This window comes from Octopus sinensis, unplaced genomic scaffold (genome assembly GCF_006345805.1).
Source record: "Octopus sinensis unplaced genomic scaffold, ASM634580v1 Contig14902, whole genome shotgun sequence".
Lineage (NCBI taxonomy): Eukaryota > Metazoa > Mollusca > Cephalopoda > Octopoda > Octopodidae > Octopus > Octopus sinensis.
In genome coordinates this window covers 1-23,751 of record NW_021833432.1, presented here as the reverse complement: position 1 = coordinate 23,751, position 23,751 = coordinate 1, and the positions used below count along the sequence as shown (strand labels likewise).

Below are 23,751 nucleotides of genomic sequence, written 5' to 3'. Positions count from 1 at the left end.
ACGACAACGACGACGATAATGATGTTGGTGATGTTATTCTTCTTTATTTACTCCTAATATTCATCTTAATCAAACAAATTGGTTCATCTGCTTTACATGTTTATATATATATATATATATATATATATATATATATACTAGTTTCAATAACCAGTATTACATGTGACTTGCCTTTTATCTCTCTGATGTTGCTTAAATAAGATATCACTCAATTACTGTGATTGATGTCATAGATTTATCCCAAACCCATAAACTTGCTGGCCTTGCGTCAAAATGTAACCAGAAGCAGCAGCACTGTTGCTGCTGTTGTTGTTGTTGCTGTTGGTGTTGTCGTCGTTTTTATAAGGCAGTGGTGAGATGGGAGAATCATTAGCGCTTTTGACATATTCGCATCTGTTTCCTTTCCATAGTGTAGGTAATAAATCCTCTAGTTCAAATATATTCAGGTATGGCTGTGTAGCAAGAAGCTTGCATCCCAACCACATGGTTCCGGGTTCAGTCCTACTGCATGGAACCTTGCGCAAGTGTCTTCTACTCTAGCCTCGAGCCCACCAAAGCCTTGTGAGGGGATTTGGTAGACGGAAACTGAAAGAAGCCCGTCGTATACATACATATATGTGTGTATGTGTGTGTGTGTTTACATATCTATTTACGTGTGTATGTCTTTGCGTCTGTGTTCGTCCTTCCACCATCGCTTCACAACAGATGTTGGTGTGTTTTCGTCCCCGTAATTTCTCGGTTCGGTAAAAGAGAACGATAGAATAAGTACTAGCCTTACAAAGAATAATTCCTGGGGCCGATTTGTTCGACTAACAAGCTTTAAGACTGTGCTCCAGCATGGTCGTAGTCAAATAACTGGAACAAGCAAAAGAATGAAAGGATACTTTTTATCTTTTATTGTTTCGGTCACTCATTAGTCTGCAGTCATGATCACGCACCGCCTTAAAGACGTTTCACTCGAATGAATCGACCCCAGTACTGTTTTCTAAGACTGGCACTTATTCTATCGATAACTTTTGCCGAACCGCTATGTCACAGGGGACGGAAACACATCAACACCAGCTTTGAAACGACGATGGGAGACAAACAGAAACACAAAGATAAACTATCACACATATCCACACACACACATCCAAACACACATGCACCCCCCCCCAAGAGAATACTAAAAATGAACCCGACTGCTCTCAAGCATAAAGTAAAAAAAAATATAATAATTCAGAATCCTTGTCCAGTACCAGATTAATTCCAAAATCTAATCAGTTCCTGCCAGTCACGAGGCCAAACATCCCTGAAAGTTTCATCCGAATCCATCCAATGGTTCTTGAGATATATTGTCAACGGACAAACAAACAAACAAACACGACTGAAAACAATACCTCTGCCTTTGCTAAAGCAGGAGTAATAAAACAGAAACTGAAAGAAGCCCGTCGTATATATGTATTTATAATTATGAGTGCTTGTCTCCCATTCTCTGTGTTTCTTCACCATTCTCCCCCATCACTGCTTGAGAAACTACAACATAGCGGTTCGGCAAAAGATATTAATAGAATATTACCAAGCTTTAAAAAGAATAAATACTGGGATCAATTTTTTTCGATAAAAATTCTTCAGGGCAGTGCTGCAGCATGGCCGCAGACTAATGACTGAAACAAATACAAGATAATGGATACTGCGATACACTGCTTCTTAGCTACCATCAAAGCAACAGTGAAAAAGTCGATAATGACGGCGACCACGATAATGATGACGACGCCCTCGACGAAGAGATGGTGGTGGTGGTGTTGGTGTCACTGCTACTATTAGTGCTTCTTAATGCCGGATATCGGTATGGTATTTATTGTGGAGACGACATAAATTATATTTAGAGTACGATATGGGTGTCTAACATTTCTTAATTCATCTCAATATCCATTTCATTGATCAACCATGTATCAATAAAACTTAATTAGACATCATGGAATTATTATTATTATTATTATCATTATTATTATTATTATTATTATTATATATATATATATATATATATATATATATATATATATATATATATATATATATATATATGTATATATATATAAATATATAATAATAATAATATATATATGTGTGTGGTGGTGTGTGTAGAGGTGCACGCGCGTTTGTGTATGTATATATATATATATATATATATATATATATCTGCGTGTGTGTTCGTATGTATAGCGTGTCGAACAAAATGCATTTCTGAATGACTGAGGAAAACAATGACTGAAAAATCGCTGATATTACAATTAGCCGGCCAGCTCAGTAAAAATTCGCTATGCCTGAGGATTCTTGCTATTGATGAAGTGCAATGAGGGAGAAATGTGTATCTAACAAAACAACCACTGCTGCTGCAGTTACTGGACCATCTTCGTCTACTACTGATATAGTTTTGTGCTTTTAACGCTGTACGTCCAAAAGAGATGCTATCTTAGGAAGAATACTGCAGTCAATTAGGCTTTCAGCAATGTATCTGCTTCAAATATGATACACGGATTGCTATGTGTTATTGCGTGCGTATTTGTCTATGCGCACACGTTCAAGCGTGTATGTATGTATGTATGTATGTATGTATGTATGTATGTATGTATGTATGTATGTATGTATGTATGTATGTATGCGTGTGTATGTATGTATGTATGCATGCGTGCATTCACTTATGAAAGGTATATTAGAAAGAATAGTATGTGATGTTCTAGCAGTGGTGTAGACATGTAAACCAATGTTAAATTCGAGCGAGATAAAAATAGACACCACATATATATCGTTTTTTTTTTTATTTTTACCTATAAAGATTAGAACGTCACGTGTGTCTGTGTGTGTTCGTACGTGTGTGTGAGTCTACATGTGAGAGTTTTTGCGTGCGTGCATTTGCATATATCTGTAGTAATATATAAAGAGAATCGTTAGCACGCCGGACAATATGCTTAGCAGCATTTCGTCCATCTATGTTCTATGTTCAAATCATGCCTAGGTTGACTTTCGTCCTTTCGGGATCAATAAAAACAAATACCAGTTGATTACCGGGAGTCAATTTAATCGACTTAGTTCCTACCCTAAAATAACCGGCTTTCTGCCATATTTTATGCAGAATCGTTAGCACACCGGACAAAATTCTTAGCTGCATTTCGTCCGACTTCATGTTCTAAGTTCAAATTCCGCCAAGTTTGACTTTGCCTTTCATTCTCTCGAGGTTGATAAAATAAGGGACCAGTTGAGCTTCGAGGTCGATGTAATCGACTTAATCCCTCCTCCGAGATGTTTTGGCTTTGTGCCAACATTTAAAATCAATATACTCTATTTTCCGTATTTTGGGGTATATTGAAGGAGTACATTTAATTGGGCAAGCAGTTCGCGTTTCGCAATTACGAGGTTCCGGTTTGTGTCAGTTCCTGGGATTTTGGACGAGATCATTTCAGATAAATTCAGATCAAGCATTGCTTTATGAGTGAAACATCGAAGTTACACACTCACTGTGATCCTGTTTAATATGGAATATTTATAAATCGTTGACAAAGACGTTACTGCGCCGGACTAAATGCCGCTAAGCATTTTGTCCGTCTATTACGTTCTGAGTTCAAATACCGCAAAGGTCGACTTTGCCTTTCATTCTTTCGGATTCGATAAAATGAGTAACATTTGAAACCATTATGATATGCTGTTTATAATTTATATTAAGTAAATAAAAGACATAAGGATAATTATATATATATATATATATATATATATATATATATATATATATATACATAATAATAATATATATACATACATATATACATATTGGTGTGTATGCATATATATATGCACGCACACATTAATATATATACAGGTATGTCCATACACACATACACACATACATATGGACATATATATGGATTCATGCATACATACACCCTATATGTGTGTGTCTATGTGTGTGTATGTGTGTGTGTGTGTGTGTGTGTGTGTGTGTAAGCATATTTATAATTAGGAACAAGTCACAATTACAAAACCCATACAACTTTAGAATAGCAGTCAAAACCGCTATAAAGCCATTTAAATCACTCATATTTCTCTTCACTATAAAATCTGTTCTGATTTCTATGTACAGGAATATCTCCCCTGACGAAACAAATGGATCCCTTAATACGTCCCTAACGCTAAAAATTTTAGCGAAAAAATAAAATATACACCTATCACCAGCCCAACAGTAAGGAAAAGGAATAATAGAAATAAGAAGGTCATCTGGTTTACGCCCCCTTACTCACCCGAGGTGGCCTTCAATATAGGTAAATATTTCCTAGCACTGATAGATAGACATTTTCCAGTTAACCATGCTTATAGGAAACTCTTCAATAGACACAATTTAAAATTAGTTTTAGTTTAACTACAATTTTAAAAACATAATCAATCATAACATACTAAAAACACAAGAAGAAAACAGCTGTTCATGCAGGAATAAAGAATTGTGCCCGCTAAATGGAGCTTGCATGTCCAAGACCATCATATATGAAGCTACCGTAAACTCTATAACCACTAAAGACACCGTTTCGACGAAGAAATACGTGGGCCTAACAGAGGGTAATTTCAAGGCCAGGTTCAATAACCACACTTTGAGCTTTAGGCACTGGAACAAAAGAAAAGCGACACAATTATCCAATCATATTTGGTCTTTAAGAGATAAAGGTGTCGATTATAACATACAATGGAAGATTTTGGCCAGATGTAAGCCCTATACTAACGGCAGCGGAAGGTGCGGTTTATGCGACATGGAGAGATGGCTTATCTGGAAAAGCAGCTTAGACCCTACCACATGTCTAAATACAAGGACAGAGCTTTTCGGATCATGCCCACATGTGACTAAATTTCTGTTACGTTTTTGGTCTCCTAAAGAAAACGGATAGAACATGCTTTCTGTGTTATGTCCCAAGAAGATTTTATATATTTTTATATATTTTTATATATTTTTATGGTTTTATATAATTTTTTATGACGAAAAATGCGAGCGATGTTAAGTACGCAGGCAAAGCAGAGTTATAACAGAGTAATTTCCCTTCATTTTTAACGGTATTTTTTCATAACGTTTTCAAATAGCCAGATAACCGAGGAGATGGTGTTGTGGATTTCCACTTCGGCATCTGAAACTCAGAGTTTTATCTTGACTACCGAGTAATGTAACATATTGTATAGATATATATATATATATATGTATATATATATGGCCATCCGATTCGTTGTCGTAACAACCGAAAGATATGTGAAATAAAATAATTCCACAAGCAATATAAAACGCATAAGCAAACATTGAGTGTTATCTAAGAACTATTTCTTGTTATTGCTCTTGTTGTTGTTGCTGCTGGTTTACAAAAACAAAAAACAAAAAAAAAGCCACCCAGATCGACGCTTTTAGCAACAATTTGTCAATCAAACCGACCTTGTTTCTAAGACAACAAATTTAAACCTATGCTTTTTTTTTTCCACTCTGCCATTCCATGAACAGGAATTACACGGAAAATATGGAAGCAATGTCAGATTTTGATAAACAACAACGGTTTATGAACATTTCTTTCCATAAATTTTAAATTTTTCTTTTTTATTTCTGAAAATAAAATAACTCCAAACATGTTTTCGACAAATATGGTCTAATTTTATTTTTATTTATTTATTTATTTTATACGTATGGATATGTGCATCCTTTTGTGCACGTGTGTCAATATGTGCGTATGTACGTATGTATCTGTGTCCTGTTCTAGATTTTATACCAGAATATTTTTACTCGTTTTTAATATTACGGCGTGCGGGATATGTTGCACCAAACGACACGTCATTCTGTTTGACATAGGTGTATTTTCTATCGATATCTCACATTTCTCCAAATTTCTTGTCCTCATCCACAAGGAGGAGGCTGCTGCTGTTCTACACGACATAACTGGAATTCAGAAAGCAACAATTTTGAACAGACACTGCAAGTATCTCGTTCGACAAGTTAGTAATATCGAAACCGACTATCTTGGACTCCGACAAAATGAAGTGAAAAATATACCGTGGCAATGTTTTCTACCTTGAGATTATATCTCATCCATGCAAATTATTTTACCTTGTCACATTCGGGTCTTAATAAATAAAAAAAGTGCAAGTCATGTACGAAGGACTATTTGATCAACTATAACTCGAATATGTATGTGTATATATATATATATATATATATATATATATATATATATATAATATATATATATATATTAAAAATGTTAATAAATTATATCCATCAAATATTCCCATCTTTTTACTTAATAATATTATATATATATAGTATATATATATATATATATATATATATATATATATATATATATATTATATATATATGTATGTATATATATATATATTATATATATATATATATATATGCACATATATGTATATATATATAGTCAGATAAAACTGTGAGTTATCTGCCCAGAATAATAGAAGAGATGTTGTTGTGGATTTCCACTTCGGCATCCGAAACTCACAGTTTTATCTTGACTATTGTATAATTGTACATATTATTTTATAGATAAATTTCCTCTATTTACATAATATTGAATTCTCTTTCTTTCTTTTGTTATCTTACCGTTTTTACCCAGATATATGCGACAAATCTACTAGGTGAAATTGATTATTTTATTAAATTAATTATATTCCACCTTTATTGCATATATATATTATATATAATATTATATATATATATATATATAATTCAACAATTGAGGGTAAAATTAATTAATTATTAATCAATTTCACCAGTATTCAGTATGCAAAGGGACCATTAAGGCGAATTCTAATTATTACATTATATAAAAGGGCTTAGTAAAATAAATTACTTTGCCGCATACTGAACTCATTAAAATAGTAGCTAAAAAAAACTTTTTTAAAACTATTTCTAATACTAAAGAAAACCTCTCTCATATAGTGTTTGCTCAATTCAACTCACGAAAGTATGGGGGTAAAGACATTACAAAATCAAATGCAAGGTTATTTGAGAACGTACGTTTCAAGATTAGTCAACTCGACATTTCTATCATCAGCTCAGAACTCCTTGGTTTGGATTTGAAAACACTGAAGTGGGAGCATACCCTTTCGGCTTCTTATCGCTTCTGAAGATTTGCTCGAAACTAACAGTGCCAGCAAACTCAAATATGCAAGCGAAGAATTTCTGCTCTCCCCTTTCCACCAGCGTGGGTTAAAATCAGTAAACACTATGCTTGGTGAAATTGATTAATAATTAATTAATTTTACCCTCAATTGTTGAAATTATAATTCATCTCTCTCTATTAATGCCTCGGATTTTACCGAAAAAAGCATAGTGTTTACTGATTTTAACCCACGCTGGTGGAAAGGGAGAACAGAAATTCTTCGCTTGCATATTTGAGTTGCTGGCACTGTTAGTTTCGAGCAGATCTTCAGAAGCGATAAGAAGCCGAAAGGGTATGCTCACACTTTCAGTGTTTTCAAATCCAAACCAAGGAGTTCTGAGCTGATGATAGAAATGTCGAGTTTACTAATCTTGAAACGTACGTTCTCAAATAACCTTGCATTTGATTTTTTAATGTCTTTACCCCCATACTTTCGTGAGTTGATTGAGCAAACACTATATGAGAGAGGTTTTCTTAAGTATTAGAAATAGTTTAAAAAAGTTTTTTTAGCTACTATTTCTAATGAGTTCAGTATGCGGCAAAGTAATTTATTTTACTAAGCCCTTTTATATAATATATATATATATATATATATATATATATAATATATATATATAGTGGGAGTTACTTTCTTGCATGTAGGCATCTCGTGTCCTTTGATATATAAATTTTAATTCAATAACTATCTAACGCAATTTAAAGCCTTGAACCACCTATATTATTGTTGTTGTTATTATCAATTATTCATATTTACCGCAGATAATAATAATAATGATATTTATATGAATATTCACATTTGAATATTTACTCCATATTAATACATTTACACTGAAGCTGTTCTGATATTTGGCGCACAGAAATTCAGAACACCAGCAGACTTCAACGAACCGAGTTGAATTTTTTCACTTGGTAAATCTTTCTGATGAGAGTTATGACTTTTTCGTCAGAACTCGAAACCATGATACAAGAGTATCCAAATGCCAGATTATAAAGCATTTAGCTGCGATGGTATATCTAGATTCTTTACCCGTTTGCCCAAATACTGTTGTATTCTGTTGTATTATTCAATGGTTTATCTGGAGGTTTTAACTCTTTCTAACAGCTAGGCGCCTCGTGTGCCATTTTGATAAGTACGAATTTCAATTCTATAGCTATCTAACGCTATTTAACGCTTGCAACTACCTATATTATTGTTGTTGTTTATTATCAATTATTTTTATTTTGCGCAGAAAATAATACATACATATATATAAATATTTATAAATTCCAATCAAGGACTATTATTGTTATTACTATATCCTACATTATATCGGTACAGCTCAGTGCCACCCCAAAAAACTGATTGTTGCTAGGTGGCATCATTAGGCTGTAGTGGACATAATTCAATAGGAACTTTTATGTACCTATTCAAAACGTATCCTGTAAACGTAATTAAAAGATATACACACACACACACACATATATATATATATATATGTATATATATATATATATGAGCTGGTAGAGTCGTTACCACACTGGGAAAGATGCTTAGCGGCATTTCGTCCGTCTTTACGTTCTGAGTTCCGACTCCACAAAAGTCGACATTGCCTTTGCCTTAGGATCGATAAAATAAGTACCAGTTAATCTACTTAGCCCTCCACACCACAACAACCACCACACCACCACCACCAGATTTAGTGTAGTCATTATTATTATTATCATCATCATTATTATCATGTCAAGCAGTTTGATATGTTTCCATGCGTCTTAAAGTTTGGGAGGCCTCTATCAGAAGCACCTCTCTTTCAGGCTTTATATATATATATATATATATAATATATATATATATATATATATACATACATACACACACACATGCATTGTTACGCGCATGTAATGTTGTTATTACTTTTATTATAATTACTTTATTATTATTATATTATTATTATTATTATTATTATTATTATTATTATTATTATTAATTATATCAATATTACTACTACTACTACTACTACTACTACTACTATCATTATTATTATTATTATCATCATCATCATCATCATCACCATCATCATCATCATTATTACTACTATTCGTCTTCTCAATGTCATTGTTAATATAGTCCACCAGCTAATTTCCTCCTTTTATATTCAGTGTCCTATTTCACATTCGTTTCATCTTGTTTTCTTCGAGTATATTTGGTGGCATCCAAGATATTCCAGAGAAGAAAAAAAAGAAAATAATAACGGCAAAAAACAACAACAATAGAAATAACATTAACACAAAAACAATAACTAAACAGCAAAAAGATCAGCAACAACAACAACAACAACAACAACAACAACAACGATAGCAGCAAAAAAGCAACAATGAAGAGGAACGCGCACCAGAAGAAATGAACAACAATAAGACGAAGTAAGAAATATGAATAATAAAATAAACATTCTCTTTCACTTCAAGAAGGAGATAATGATTACCATATTGAGTATGTTACATATATGTGTGTACGTGTGTGTCTATGTATATATACATATATACATATATATGTGTGTGTGTGTTTATGTATGTATGTATGTATATATATATATGAAGGCAGGTAGGTATTATGTAGGTATATATTATGCATATGCATATATGTGCATGTGTGAGAGGAGGAACATACGTACTCATACGCACAATGCACATATACATATACACACATATATGTATGTATGTATGTATGTATGTATGTGTATGATATATATATATGCGTATATGTATATTGAGAGGGAGTGAGGGAGAGACAAGGACTGATGTATATATCCATGTTTGTATATACATACATGCACACATACATATATGTATACACATGTGAATATATATATGTATATATATATATATATATATATATATATATATATGAGTGTGTGTGTGTATGTGTGTGTGTGTTTGTGTGTGTGTGTATGTGTTTGTGTTTGTGTGTGTGTGTGTGTGTGTGTGTGTAGGCGCACACCGTGTTTATGCTGGAAACTACGTCAATACACGTCTTCGAGTCAAAAATTGTCTGAAGCAGTAAAGTCAAAATCAACAACAGCATTCATTCCTTTCATAATAACTTCATGCTTTTCCATGAACAACAAGAACACCACCGTTCAATAACAATAGCTGTAGTTTCTGCTGTTGTATTTTCTAACATTACGACGACGACAGAAATTCATGACAGGTGTATAGGACTCTCTATCGGCCATAATTCTGGACTGATATTTAATTTATGCACTGCTGCAAAATGAAGCGCAAATTCGGGAGGAATTAGGGATACATAATTAATAATTGTTAGTTATTTTGGTTCAGGCAACATGGAAGTGATTGTGGATTGTCCCTTGCACTGAAGTGTTATAATTAAGAACTGAAAGGGGAGGAACTCTAGAAAACAATATGGCTGATGTGTTCAACCACGTACAGTGATAGATGTAGATGGTGGATAATAGATTCGTGCATCCTGGATTCACTACACAATCACAGACTCACACACGCACGCACACACACACACACACAAACACACACATATACACACATATACATAGATATATATATGTATACATATATATATATAAGTACACTTACACTTTATATGTATGTATATATCAATATATCTATATCCGTCTATCTAACTGCACACACATACGCACACACGCACGAACAGACACACACACACTCACGTACAAAAACACACACATATATAATAGAAGAAAAGTAAACGGAGATTTGGAATTTAATAATTGTTTAGTATTGACAGAAAATTGGTCATTTTCTGCTAAAGTGAATTGATAAGCACACATATAACATCCAAATACTCTTTTACACTTTTACTTGTTTCAGTCATTTGACTGCGGCCATTCTGGAGCACCGCCTTTAGTTGAGCAAATTGATTCCAGGACTTATTCTTTGTAAGCCTAGTACTTATTCTATCGCTCTCTTTTGCTGAACTGGTAAGTTACGGGGACGTAAACACACCGGCATCGGTTGTCAAGCGATGTTAGGGGGACAAACACAGACACACACATATACCACACACACATACATTATATATATATATATATATATATATATATATATATATATATATATATATATATATACATAATATATATATATATATACGAGCTTCTTTCAGTTTCCGTCTACCAAATCCACTCACAAGGCATTGGTCGGCCCGAGGCTATAGTAGAAGACACTTGCCCAAGGTGCCACGCAGTGGGACTGAACCCAGAACTATGTGGCTGGTAAGCAAGCTACTTACCACACAGCTACTCCTGCGCCTACGTCGGTGTGATCGGAACTTGCATAAACATGAAGTTTGGAGAAAAAAAAATGTACACCTTTTTTGCTCTGATGTCCCATTAATGTAAATTCAATGTTTATTGAGTCTCAACTGAAACAGGTGTAAGTGAAGATGACCAATTTGCTGTGAATAATGAACAATTATTGACTTCTTAATCTTCATTTTCTTTTCTCCTTTTAAATGAATGTGAACTGTTTTTTATATATACCTATTATTTGCAGGAAATTCATTCCCTGAAAATACTAGGTATTTGAATTTCTTTGGATGAAACCATCCTTTCATGAGGTTTACACATCCTCTAATTATATTTATATACATAATATATATTCTTCCTAAAAATATTGTAAATATGTACCTTTTTATGCATATATGCACACGCGCGCGCGCACACACACACACACACACACACATATATATATATATTGTGTGTGGAGGTGGAGAGAGAGAGGGTGGAGACGGATAGACAAACTGACACACAGACAGATAGATAGAAATAGATAGATAGATAGATAGATAGATAGATAGATAGATAGATAGATAGATAGATAGATAGATAGATAGATAGATAGATAGATAGATAGATAGATAGATAGACAGACAAACAAACACATAATACATAAATGCATTCATAAGTTTAAAAAGATAAGAATTTTTTACATCTTGAAATCAAGATACAATTGGAGGCACAGTGTGACCAGCGATGCATCACAACATCCAATAGTGTGGTTACTATTGTGGATAAATAATGTGGATAAAGTTTTATATATAACATGTTTGAATGTACGTATGAATATAATCCAGTAAAATTACATATGAGTCACGCATCTCTGAAGATTTGACAGTGCTATTGGCTTAAGATAATATACATTAGATATTGAAATGAAATCATTCATTGTTACATATATATATATATATATATATATATATATATATATACAAAAAATGGGACAAGAATATCCAGACAGTTAGATGATGCAAAAAATGAGATGAAAAACAAGGACAGGTCATTCGGAGTTTTCTTTCGTCACTCGAGTTCCAGATTATCTTTGAAGGTTCGGCTGCTCCAAACTGGCTAGCCCCAAGGAAAATCTAAGCTAAGAGCACTAGATTCCTTGGAAGAAAGCAGCTAATGTTTACGAAAACAAGGACGAAAAAAAACGGAGAAATGGTACACAAATACAAATGCAGAAAACAGGACATTAACAACAGATGTCTTTCGACTAAGGACGAATTAAATTAAGCTGGCGTGTGTGGAAGTGAAGCCTTACGGCAGGGACATAAGAGATGACTGGCATGGGAAGTAATGTATTTGTTGCACGGATGGTAGTCGAACCAAGAAAGAAAGGTCAGGCTATGCGGAACACCGGTCACTTGGAAGGAGAGGAGAGAGATAGAGGCAGAGGGATAGGGGAATTAGGGAGGGATGAGAAAAAAAAGAAAAGGGACAGGGTGCCCACTCGCAAGGCTTCGGTCGCTCTGCCACTTTAGTAGAAGGCACCAGCCCAAGGGGCTACAGAGTGGAACTGGAGCTGAGACCATGTGTTTGGGAACTCCTTACTACATAGCAACGCCTGCGCATATTATATGAACCACTAATTTAGTTATAAACTAATAAATGAAATCAATTAACGAACATGGATATTTTTAACAGCTTTATTGCAAATTGCAAACTAAGAACAATAAAAGGAATAAACAAATAAATCAACAGAAAAACAAAACAAAATAAAACAACATAATTATAAGAATAAAAGAACTGTATGGAAGATATATATGAGGAGCTTTATAAACCAACATTTACCAGCCACCCCCCTTATACTATTATTATGTTATTCTGCTGTTCTGTATATTCTCTGATTATTCTTGATTAGACTGTTCATTCGCCATATGATCACTATATTCTGTGATTCCAGTTTATCTATTTTTTAGTAGTAGGAATACCGGTCGTATTGGTTCTTCCATTTCCTCAGTTGTCTGTCCCGTTGTCGCTGCCACCTCCTTTCCTGTTCCGCTTCTTTTTCTTTGAGTTGTCTCAGCAGATACTTATAGCGTGCCGATTCCAGTTTGGTCCGTACTTTCGCGCTGTATGTTGGTGCATACTCTGTCCCGCTGACTCTGGTTGGTGTGTTCAGTATTGAGTTGAGTTCCGCTGTTGAAAGTTTGAGAAATTCGTCAGACGACGTCGGTGCGATCGGAATCTGCATAAACAAGAAAAAAGTTTGGAGAGAAAAAAAAAAACAAAAAAAACAACATTATTTTAAGCGGAAATAAACAAAACAGAAAATAGTTTTAAAAAGACATGTAAAGCTATAGCAAAAGGAAAATAAAAACAAACTGCAAAACGAAAACAATAAAAGTACAACGGATATTCAAGATAATATTTTTGGTTGGTGCTCTAAAAAAACTGGTACTCCTACAGTTATGATGACGAGAGTTCCAGTTGATCCGATCTCGACGAGAGTGGAGCTATATTTATAAGGAGTGTCTGAATATTCAACAGACACACTTAGCGTTAATGTAGTCTTCAAGGTGATACAATGTAACACAAAAAAATGACAAGACTCACCCTTTGAAATACAGGTACAACTCATATTTGCCAATTGAGTGAATCGGAGCAACGTAAAATAAAGTGTCTTGCTCATGGACACAACGCAGCGCCAAGAATCGAACTCATGATCTTACGATCGTTAGCCGAATGCCCTAACCACAAAGCCACGTGGTTTCATAGGCTGGCGCTGAAGAGAGTAATAAGTGTAACAGAGCCAAATTTATAACGTTTTGGACGTAGTCCTTCATCAGGTATTAACGGAAAATATTGGGGAGACAAGAGAAGAGAGAAAAAAAGGTAATAAAAATAGATAATATGCAAGTGGAGGTGTTGTAAGTGTTCAGGGTAGAGGTTCAATTATTCTTTAAGCAACGGACATAATATAGCACTCTGTTTAAAACCACCAGAATGACTAGGTAATGGGCTGCAAATACCAGTTCTATCCACATTCTGAAATACCTAAGCTTCAGATCTTCATGTTGGAGAGGAGAGCCGCATTAACTATAATCGGTCAGACATAGCTTACAACGCTCATCAGCCCTATCACTACACCCTAAACTAGCATACTAAAATATGTACTTGAAAACACATTAAATATATATATATATATATATATATATATATATATATATATATAGAGAGAGAGAGAGAGAGAGAGAGAGAGAGAGAGAGTGTGTGTGTGTGTGTTTTGGAAATTCTAGGATACGGTTATAATATCTATGTTATATCGCTAGCCACTAAACCTTTTTCTATTTTTTCTCCCTGTTTATTTCTGTGTTCCTTTCTATCCAAGAACATAGGCTCGAAATGTAAAAGACTTTCTCACTTCCCGAGCGTTAAACTAATGCATCTGTTTGTTGTTTACACACCCGTCTTCGTCTTCTTTGTTTGTAAAAGGTCACTATATATATGTATGTATGTATGTATGGATGGATGGATGGATGGATGGATGGATATGCACACGCATACACACACAGACACACATATGGATGTGCATATCTTTGTGTCTGCCATCACACCGCTTGGCAACCGCTGTCAGAGCGTTACGCCCTCGAAAGTTAGCAGCCCACCAAAGGAAGGGGGGCAAATAAAATAACTCAAAGGCTTAAAAACAAAAGCAAGTGAAAAAAGTAAAGGAATAAAAACATTTAAGTATAAAAGATTAAGGGAAAGTATACGTGTGTATGTGTGTGTGTGTGTGTGTGTGTGTGTGTGTGTGTGTGCTAACATCGTTAAATATTATTTTAAGCAGTCGAACAGATTATTTGTCATAGATGGTGTATAATGTAATATCTTTTACAATAAATAACCGTGTATTTATGTTTGTGTGTCTATTTGCGTGTTGGGCATTAATGCGCGAGTATTACCATATCCGTAGGATAGAGACGTTGTCCTCCTGCTCTGATAACATGGTCAGGTGCTTCAGAGGTTCCATAGAACACAAAGGTTACATTCTTCACAATACCAGATGAATTTGGAAATAATTCCTGTAATGATAATAATAATAATAAAATAATAATAATAATAATAATAATAATAATAATAATAATAATAATAATAATAATAATAATAATCCTTTCTACTATAGACACAATGCCTGAAATTTTGCGGGAGGTGTTAAGTCGATTGCGATGTTCCTTCAGTTTTCAAACTCGTACTTTATTTATCGACTCAGATCGTAAAGACGGACAACAATAATGATGATGATGATGATGATGATGATGATGATGATGGTGATGGTGATGATGATGATGATGACGTTGACGACGACGACGACGACGTCAAACATTCGTACAAGGTTGAAGATTCTAAGGAGAGAGGGTCAGTTGATTACATGTAATCTAGTTCTTAACAGGTATTTATTTTATCATCCCCGAAACCTTGAAAAATAAAGGAATTTCAACTCAGAACGTTACAAAACGAAAAAAAAGGAAGAAATGCCACTAACCATTTTGTCCGACACTCTAACGATTCTTTGCATGTGTCTATGACAATGGTATGAGATTATATATTGAACATAATTATGGATTCATTGATATTGTGGATTGATAAAGATTATCGATTAAATGGTTGGATTAATTGAAATTTGGGATTAATTAAAATTTTGAATTGAAGATTATGGATGTAATGCGACTATGGGGTGATTATAATTAAAGACTGTCTGTAATTAAGGAATAAATGATATTAAAGATTAATTAAAATTATGGATTGCTTAAGTTTATATACTAGATAAGTTTATAGATTAACTATGCTTATCAATTGATTATGATTGCAGGTTAATTAAGATTATGGATTAAATGAGATTATTGTTTGATTAAGATGGCAGATCGAATGAAAGTATGTATTGACTAAATTTATACACTGGTATAGATTATGGATCACATTTGATTAAAATTATGGATTAAGATTAGGAATCAAAGGATTAAAATTATGAATGGACTGACATTATGGATAGGCTAAAATTATGATTTAACCAAATTTATAGATTATTTAATGTTATGGATTAAGGATTAACTGAGTTTATGAATGGATTAAGGATGTTTTAAAATTATTAAAGCAACTTCTCCGAAAATCCTTTTCTTGTGGGAGAGTTAGACTGATTTGAGAAAGTTAGAAAATCAAGGTATAGCCGAATACTTTAGGGAGATGGAATATTACAAGACAGCTGAAAAATTAGAAGAGAGATGAATATTAGGGCGAACCTGAAAAATTTGGGAGACTTAGAAGATCAGAAATCTGTTAGAATATGAAGACTATCTCAGATCTGCAGACAAACAGAATCAATTTTGGATAAAATATGCCTCTGATAAACAAATCTTACTAATTGTAATTCACTTGTAAGAAACGCCCAGAATCTTAAATATAGAGTTCCATGAATCACACAGCGTTGTGTATGTAACATAATTCTTTCATTTCTTTGTTGCCTCAGTTTATTTAGTCACTGAATAAATAAATCTAAAAATATTCAGGGAATATTTTATTGGTAGAGTGGAGTCCCATCCAAGAAGGGATTTGTATTTCATGATTCATGTCGTGCTTTTCAGGCGGGATATCCCATCAGGAAGATTGCCCAGTATTACATCAAACTTAGAGATTTTGAGTCACATTGCCTCCAAAAGACGGTTACAATTTCATGCATGAGAATGAACTTCGTTAAAGGGAAATAATTTTCAGAAATGAATAAATAATATAAGCTCAAAACGATATATCATAGTATCGAACACCAGGTTCTATGAAAAACATGTAATACCACGTTTTAAGGGTTAATAGTATGGCTTGCTTATTATGTATCGTTATATTGTTAGGATAAAACATGGGAGGCTGTGCAACACTTACAGTGTCCTTAACAATAAGTTTCCACATTCCTAAAGGATCTTCTCCCCACGTCTGTACCGACATAAATGACCAATTCTTAAATCCTTCTGGTGATGAATCTTTTGGTCTCTTCTGCAACAAGTTCGTCCTGGTCCCTAAAAGAAAAAGAAATGAGAAAAAAAGATTTTTTCTTTTTACTGTTTGATACATCTTGTATTCATTTGAACATTATTGGAAACACCAAACTACAGTACTTCGGGGGTATGAAACGTGTAATAAACTTGTTAAATTGACTGAGGGGTTAGATCTACATTGAATTCAAGTTATCAAGCGGATATTTACCAAAGGACATAAATCAAAGTGCCTGATGATGTGGGACAAGATTTAGTATATCGTTGCTCTGCAAAGTGCTATAACGGCATACAGCCACATTGAATACGTGAAGAACATTTTTGAAATCGGTTCACTTACCACTTGGTGATATAACCCAGATTTCCAAGTCTCCTCTGTGAGTATGATCGATATTCATAACAACTTGTATATGTTCTAAATACATCACTTCATTTGAGCTGTTTTCACATCGATCACTCGAAACCAAAATATTCACTTCTCCACCGTCTTCAAGTTTCCTGCAGAATATATAAGTAAAAAACACAAGAATGTGTATGTGTACATATGTGTGTGTGGTGTGTGTGTGTGTGTGTGTGTGTGTGTGTGTGTCTGTGTGTGCGCGTGTCTGTGTGGGTACATACATACAGAGATAGGCAGAGAGAGATATAGAGCAAGATAGGAAGGGTGATATACAGAGCGAATTGTATAGGTACATATAAAGTATATTGATATATACTAAATATATATATATATATATATATATATATATATAATATATATATATATATATATATTATAAGTATATATATATATATAATATATATACATATATCATTATATGAGCATGTATATAATATATAGATAATATATATATATATATACATACACACACACATATGTATATAATCTTTTACTTGTTTCAGTCATTGGACTGCGGCCATGCTGAGACGTCGCACTGAAGTGTGTAATCGAATAAATAGTCTCGAGAAGTAATTGTTACGTATCCGGTACATATTCTATCGTTCTGTTTTGGTTAACCGCTAAATTAGGAAGAAGTAAACATACCGGTCGTCAACTAGTGGTGGGGGGACAAACAAAAACACTTACGCACACATAGACACACGCAGCACACGGACACAATTATACGCATGCACACATACACACACGTACACACATACGTTTAAAATAGAGCATGAGGGATATGACACTGCAGGTTGCCGTCAGATAGTGGGTGGGGTGCACCAGCACTTGTCTGTTACATGTTTACAGTGCCAACGATGCAACGCAGTGCCAAGCGCATAATACTGTATATATATATATATACGTTTAAATATTTGTTCTGCAAGATTTTTTATTAAAGCAACAACAACAAAAACAAAATACAAATTACATGAATGTATATAAACAGAAGATACAAATATTACAGGCATCCCCCCACACACACACTAAATAAACATAGACGCACATAGAGATATAAGCATGCGCAAATGAAGACATACAATTAAGAATAAAATGGCTGACGGTTAGTAAGGAGAGACACAAATACGAAAGAAGAAAACAAAGGACCACTGATGTGGTCACAGGAGTGTGACGAAAGAACTCTGGCCGAAATAAGATTAAGATTAATGTAAAAAATAAATATCACTGAAGCAAAATAACGCCAAATATATAGTGCGTGTGTTTATTGGCTAAACTGGCAATATGACCATTCCGAAAATATATATATATATATATATATATATATATTATATATATATATATAATAAGTGTAAGTCGCATACGAGTGGGTATATATTTATAAAAAGAAGTTTGAAAACGCCACTATATAAGTTAAATTTTAATTTTCTTAGAAATCTTACATGTTTTGGTTCTTCTTGACAAAACGAACCATATCAAGTGTAACAAAAAAAGTTCATAATTGTTTCTTACTGGTCTCAACAGAATCCACATGGTGATTTTTTGTGGGGAGTAAGCATAATAGCTGTCTTATGTGTTCGAATAGAACTAAGGTAATGGTCAGCCACTGACGTTTTGAAACTTCTTTTATATATACTCTTTTACTTTTTTACTTGTTTCAGTCATTTGACTGCGGCCATGCTGGAGCACCGCCTTTAATCGAGCAACTCGACCCCGGGACTTATTCTTTTATAAGCCCAGTACTTATTTTATCGGTCTATTTTGCCGAACCGCTAAGTAATGGAGACATAAACACACCAGCATCGGTTGTCAAGCAATGCTAGGGGGACAAACACACTCACCACAAATATACAAATGCATATATAATATATTATATATATATATATATATTAATTATATACGACGGGCTTCTTTCAGTTTCCGTCAACCAAATCCACTCACAAGGCTTTGGTCGGCCCGAGGCTATAGTAGAAGACAATTGCCCAAGGTGCCACGCAGTGGGACTGAACCCGGAACCATGTGGTTGGTAAACGAGCTACTTACCACACAGCCACTCCTGCGCCTATATATATATAATATATATATGTGTGTGTGTGTGTATATATATATCGTGTCACTTCGTCGCTTACGACGACGAGGGTTCCAGTTGATCCGGTCAACGAAACAGCCTGCTCGTGAAATTAACGTGCAAGTGGCTGACCACTCCACAGACAGGTGTACCTTTAACGTAGTTCTCGGGGACGTTGAGGGTGACACGAAGTGTGACAAGGCTGGCCCTTTGAAATACAGGTGCAACAGAAACAGGAAGAAAGAGTGAGAGAAATTTGTGGTGAAAGAGTAGACCAGGGTTCATCACCACCCCTTGCCGGACCCTTGTGGAGTTTTTAGGTGTTTTCGCTCAATACATACTCACAACGCCCGGGGTGGGAACTGAAATCGCAATCCTACGACGTGAGTCCGCTGCCCTAAACACGGGCTATTGCGCCTCCACTATATATATATATATATATATATATATATATATATAATATATATATCTATATATATATATATCACATATATGGGGAGAGAGGGGAGAAAGAGAGAGAGAGAGACTGCGAGACAGGCAGACAAAACAGGCAGATAGATAGACAGACCGATACATAGACAGACAGATTGATAAAAGATAGATAAACAATATTTTGTTTACGTTTCGATGCAGATTATAAACTTTACGAAGTCTGGTCGAAAATCAACAACAGGCAAACAAAAAAAGAATTGAAAAATTAGAGATTAGTAAAAGAAAGAAAGGAAATAAATAAAGAAAGAAAATCTAAAATCCGCAACTAATAGCAACAAACAAAACAATAAAAATACCAACAATGACAAGGCTAAAGTGGACGTGATAAAAGTTTCATGTGATTGAATTGTGAAAAGTGTCTGTTGATTGATGTTTATGAATGCGTGCGTTATGTATAAAGGATTACTGCGGCTGTGTAAAGGTATTAAGAATTCAGTAAAAGAGTCGTAGATAAATATGTACACCTATTGCTCACGATCTAACATGTGAAAGGGGCGGATTCAGTAGATTTGTATCATAAATATAATATGAATTACCATGTGCGTATAGTGTAGTATATATATATATATGTATGTATGTATGTATGTAGTATGTATGTATGTATGTATGTATGTATGTATGTATGTGGATATATTATAGATATATATAATATATATATATATATATATATATATATATATATATATATATATATATATATATATATATATGCATCAGTTGAATAAGTTAAAACGTGATCTGGTTTCACGTTTCTATGATTGTATTAAAAATTCTTTTTTTTTACAATGCTGAACTGTGTTAAACATAAGGAAAAAAAAACTATTTGTAATGTTCATAAAGTTCAACTAGCGCTTTCATACGTTCGTAGTAATCATCAGATTTCAAAATGTATTTAAGTGACAGTTGAGTTCTTGAGAATTGCAGTAAAATGACTGACGTCTTCCTTTTTATAACTCTTAGAAGGCTCCAACAAGACGAGTTTTTCGAAAACAGTTTTGACCAATCCGCATGCAACTTAAACGTCACGGTTTGTCTGATACACCGCTATTATTGACGGAGATCCCGCCTTTATTTTAACCAATTAGCTTTCGGTTTACGAGCAAACTTAGTTGGTTTCGAACGTTTTTATTTCAATTGGTAGATGTATTCTGTAATTTGTTTATATTCATATGTTAAACATATTTTTTTAATCCACATCATTAACTAGTTTTTATATTATTGTTGTTATTTCCGATGAGAGCAGGTTTGAATATTTTCATAAAACGTTTTACTTTTATCTTTCTTCCAACCTTAACTTTTCTCATATAGTTTTTGGAAAGGAAAAATTAGAAACACTTTCTGGCCACATGTTTCTATATGTTCGCTCAATGGAATTTGGCGAACATTAGCGTTCGCCTATATTAGGCAAACGTTAATGTTCGCCTATATAGACGTATATATAGTATACACAGTAAGTTAAGGTATAGACATAAGGTTGAAAGAGACTGGAATAGAATGCCCAGGAGAGGTCTTACAGAAAGTTTGTTTCTTAGGGATAGCAAGAATAACCAGGAGGGTTCCAAGCCCTAAAAGACTGCAAAAAAGTTGTAGGTACCGAAAGTTGCGTGTAGTAACCCGCTACCCACATAATTCCTACCAGGAATAAGACCAAACCTGAGACAAACCAAAATAATAATAATAATGATAATAATAATAATAATAATAATAATAATAATAATAATAATATAATAATAATAATAATAATAATAATAATGATGATGGATAATAATAATAATAATAATAAAATAATAATAATAATAATAATAATAATAATAATAATAATAATAATCCTTTCTACTATAGACGCAAGGCCTGAAATTTTGTGGGGAAGGGACTATGTCCATTACATTGACACCAATGCTCAACTGACACTTATTTTATCGATCCTGAAAGGAATGAAGTTCAAAGTCGACTTCGGTGGGATTTGAACTCAGATCGTAAAGGCGAACAAAATGCCATTAAGCGTTTTGCCCGGCGTGATAACGATTCTGCCAGCTCGCTGCCTTAAGTGCTATGTTATCCTAATCAAGCACCCTTCTGTTACCTACTTACAGCCTGGTGGGCTGGGGTAGTTGAATGTCAAGCACGCATCACCTGTACCCATCTGACAGTGTTGTTTTATACCAACCAAACAACCAGCCAGCCAACCAAACAACCAACTAATCGATGCTTCGGTACGTACTTAAATCCGAATAGGTCGTCATGACTACATTTTTGATATCTATGCACGGTTGGTTATTGTACCAATGAAACAAACCAGTCGTTCTTCAGAAGAGATGAGTAATTAGGTTAGTTGAGTTTTCATCAAGGACACAACAGCTATACTTATCTATAAGTGTGGTGTTACATCAACCAGCCAGTTAAACCCTGTGGTACATACTTGCAGCCATATGGCCTGAGTCAATTAAGAATTAAAGGATTTTAACCAGATACAGGTGCAAGAATAGCTGTGAGGTTAGAAGTTCGCTTCCAAACCACATGTTTCAGGATACAGGCCCATTGCGTGACATCTTCAGCAAGTGTCTTCCGTTACAGCCTCGGGTAATAAGCCCGCCGTACACACACACACACACACACACACAATGTCTTTGTGTCTGTGGTCTTCCCCATCACCGCTTGACAAACGGTGTTGGTGTGTTTACGTCCCCGTAACTTTAGCGGTTTGGCAACAAAAAAAACTTACACAGTAAGTACCAGGTTTAAATAAATGAAAACGTGTAATGGGGTCGATTCATTCGACTAAAAACTCTTTAAGTCGCTGCTCCAGCCTGACTGCAGTTTAACGACCCACACAAATGAAAAAAAACAACAATACGAAACATAAAAGCAAAATGTCACAAATGGTCCATGAGGCAAATAAATACGAAAGCTATTTACTTGTTGGATTCGGTCGTGGCGGTTTTACAGATATGTTGTTTTGGTACAGTTTTCCATTTAGTCGGTCGAGCGGCGTTTATTAATTCCATAGCATTCAACAAGCCAAAGCCAAAGGAAGGGTTTACCCAGAAGCCACCTGCGTTCTGAATCCATCCCGGATTTTGGTTCATCCCAAGTGGATTCGACGTCCAAGTTATTAGATGTTGTAATATCTCTCACGTCAAATTAGAGCTGAAAATAAATAAATAAAAGAAAAAAAACAGTACAATAATGTATGTATGTATGTATGTATGTATGTAGTATGTATGTATGCATGATGTATGTATGTCTAATAATATATATATATAGATATACATATATATATATTATATATATTATATATATATAAATATATATATAT

At 34.2% G+C, this 23,751-nt stretch overlaps 1 protein-coding gene across 1 annotated transcript; it reads right to left on the bottom strand.

Annotated features, from left to right (window-relative positions):
• Window positions 1-13,124: 13,124 nt before the first annotated feature.
• On the bottom strand, window positions 13,125-23,606 carry LOC115230205 (neuroendocrine convertase 1-like). The gene is made up of 5 exons (XM_029800410.2): window positions 23,352-23,606; window positions 17,819-17,976; window positions 17,369-17,502; window positions 15,400-15,519; window positions 13,125-13,682 (listed from the first exon to the last, which is right to left on the bottom strand). The coding sequence occupies exons 1-5, from the start codon at window positions 23,519-23,521 to the stop codon at window positions 13,410-13,412; spliced, it is 855 nt and encodes a 284-aa protein (XP_029656270.1). The 5' UTR covers window positions 23,522-23,606; the 3' UTR covers window positions 13,125-13,409.
• Between the last annotated feature and the right edge of the window lie 145 nt (window positions 23,607-23,751).